General features: G+C 59.2%; 1 protein-coding gene across 1 annotated transcript in view; it reads left to right on the forward strand.

Annotated features, from left to right (window-relative positions):
* Window positions 1-953, forward strand: part of FAM83F (family with sequence similarity 83, member F) — a 28502-nt gene extending 27549 nt beyond the window's left edge. The window contains exon 6 of the mRNA XM_010833753.1: window positions 758-953. Within this exon, the coding sequence (XP_010832055.1) occupies window positions 758-953 (196 nt within the window). The remainder of the gene's footprint in view (window positions 1-757) is intronic.
* Window positions 954-1192: the final 239 nt, after the last annotated feature.

Genomic DNA, 1192 nt, shown 5'->3' on the forward strand with positions numbered 1-1192 from the left:
CTCTGAGCCTGCTGACATCTCAGGTGAGTCGTGTCCCGCCGCCCCCACCCCCAGCACCATCCCCAGGGCTCCCCAGGCCTCTGAGCCTGCTCTAGTAGCTGCCTCCGGGCAGGAGAGCACAGAGCTCTGGGCCCCACCATTCTCGTGTCCCCGTCCCGCTCTGGCCTCTGCCCGCATGTGGCCTGGGCCAGCACTGCTCATCAGACCTCCAGGTTCCCCTTCTCCAAAGGCGGGGGAGAGTGAGCCTGTCCGGCCCAGTTGCTCCGAGGACATGAAGTGCTCAGGACAGTGCTGGGCACAGGAGTCGTCGGGGAGCTCTTGTTACTAGTGCCACAGGCCGGGGGAGTATCTCCACTGTAAACTGCTCCTGAACCTAGAGCTCCTCCTCAGCTTCTCGTTCCTTGCTTGATCAGGTGTTGTCCTGGACAGACACACTCCACCAATACCCTGACCCACTTTTCCTCATTTCTTTTGTAAAAGTTGGACGTGGCTCCTCCCTTTGTTCATTTGATAAATGGCATTTGCCATGCTGCTTACTTCTGGGACAGATTGTCCCTGCTGGTGGTATCTTTCTGGCGGCGGGGAGGTCTCTCTGGAATGCCCTAGAGGTCCTGGCCTTTATCTTTCTCTAGAACGGTCTCCAGAGTGGCCTTTTCTGGCTGGTGGGGACAGCCAGGGCCGCTGCCAGCACCTTTTCTCATGTCAGCATCTCTGGGATTGAAGGGGTTTCCGTGTTGGGATTTCTCCCTCCCTCCAGGCTGTGGAGCTTTGCAGCGGTGAGACTGGGCTCCCTGGCTGGTCCGGCGGGTGATGGCAGGGCCTTGCGTTCCAGGATTCCTGGGTCCCCTCCAGGCCCCGGCTTTGACCTGACCCTGGCTGGAGTGCAGGTCTTCCCCTCCATTGACACCCCAGCTCTGGTCCAGAGCCTTACGTACTCAGTCCGTGCCTCTTAGAGTTAGGACAGGCCTGGAGTGTCCGAGAATTTGGGCACAACAGCAGTGCCAGGGCTAGAGCTACATTCAGCCAGGAAGCATTTATTGAGCACCTCCATGTGCCGCGGCCTCTCTTACTTGGCTCTCAAAACAACCACAGAGGTGGCAGGTGGAAGCTCAGAGAGGTGAGTGACGTGGTCCCAGGGCACAGGAAGTGGTAGTGGGGCCAGGACACAAAGCCAGGCCAGGGCCCATGTCCT

This window comes from Bison bison, unplaced genomic scaffold (assembly GCF_000754665.1).
Source record: "Bison bison bison isolate TAMUID 2011002044 unplaced genomic scaffold, Bison_UMD1.0 scf7180017863885, whole genome shotgun sequence".
In the NCBI taxonomy this organism is placed as follows: domain Eukaryota; kingdom Metazoa; phylum Chordata; class Mammalia; order Artiodactyla; family Bovidae; genus Bison; species Bison bison.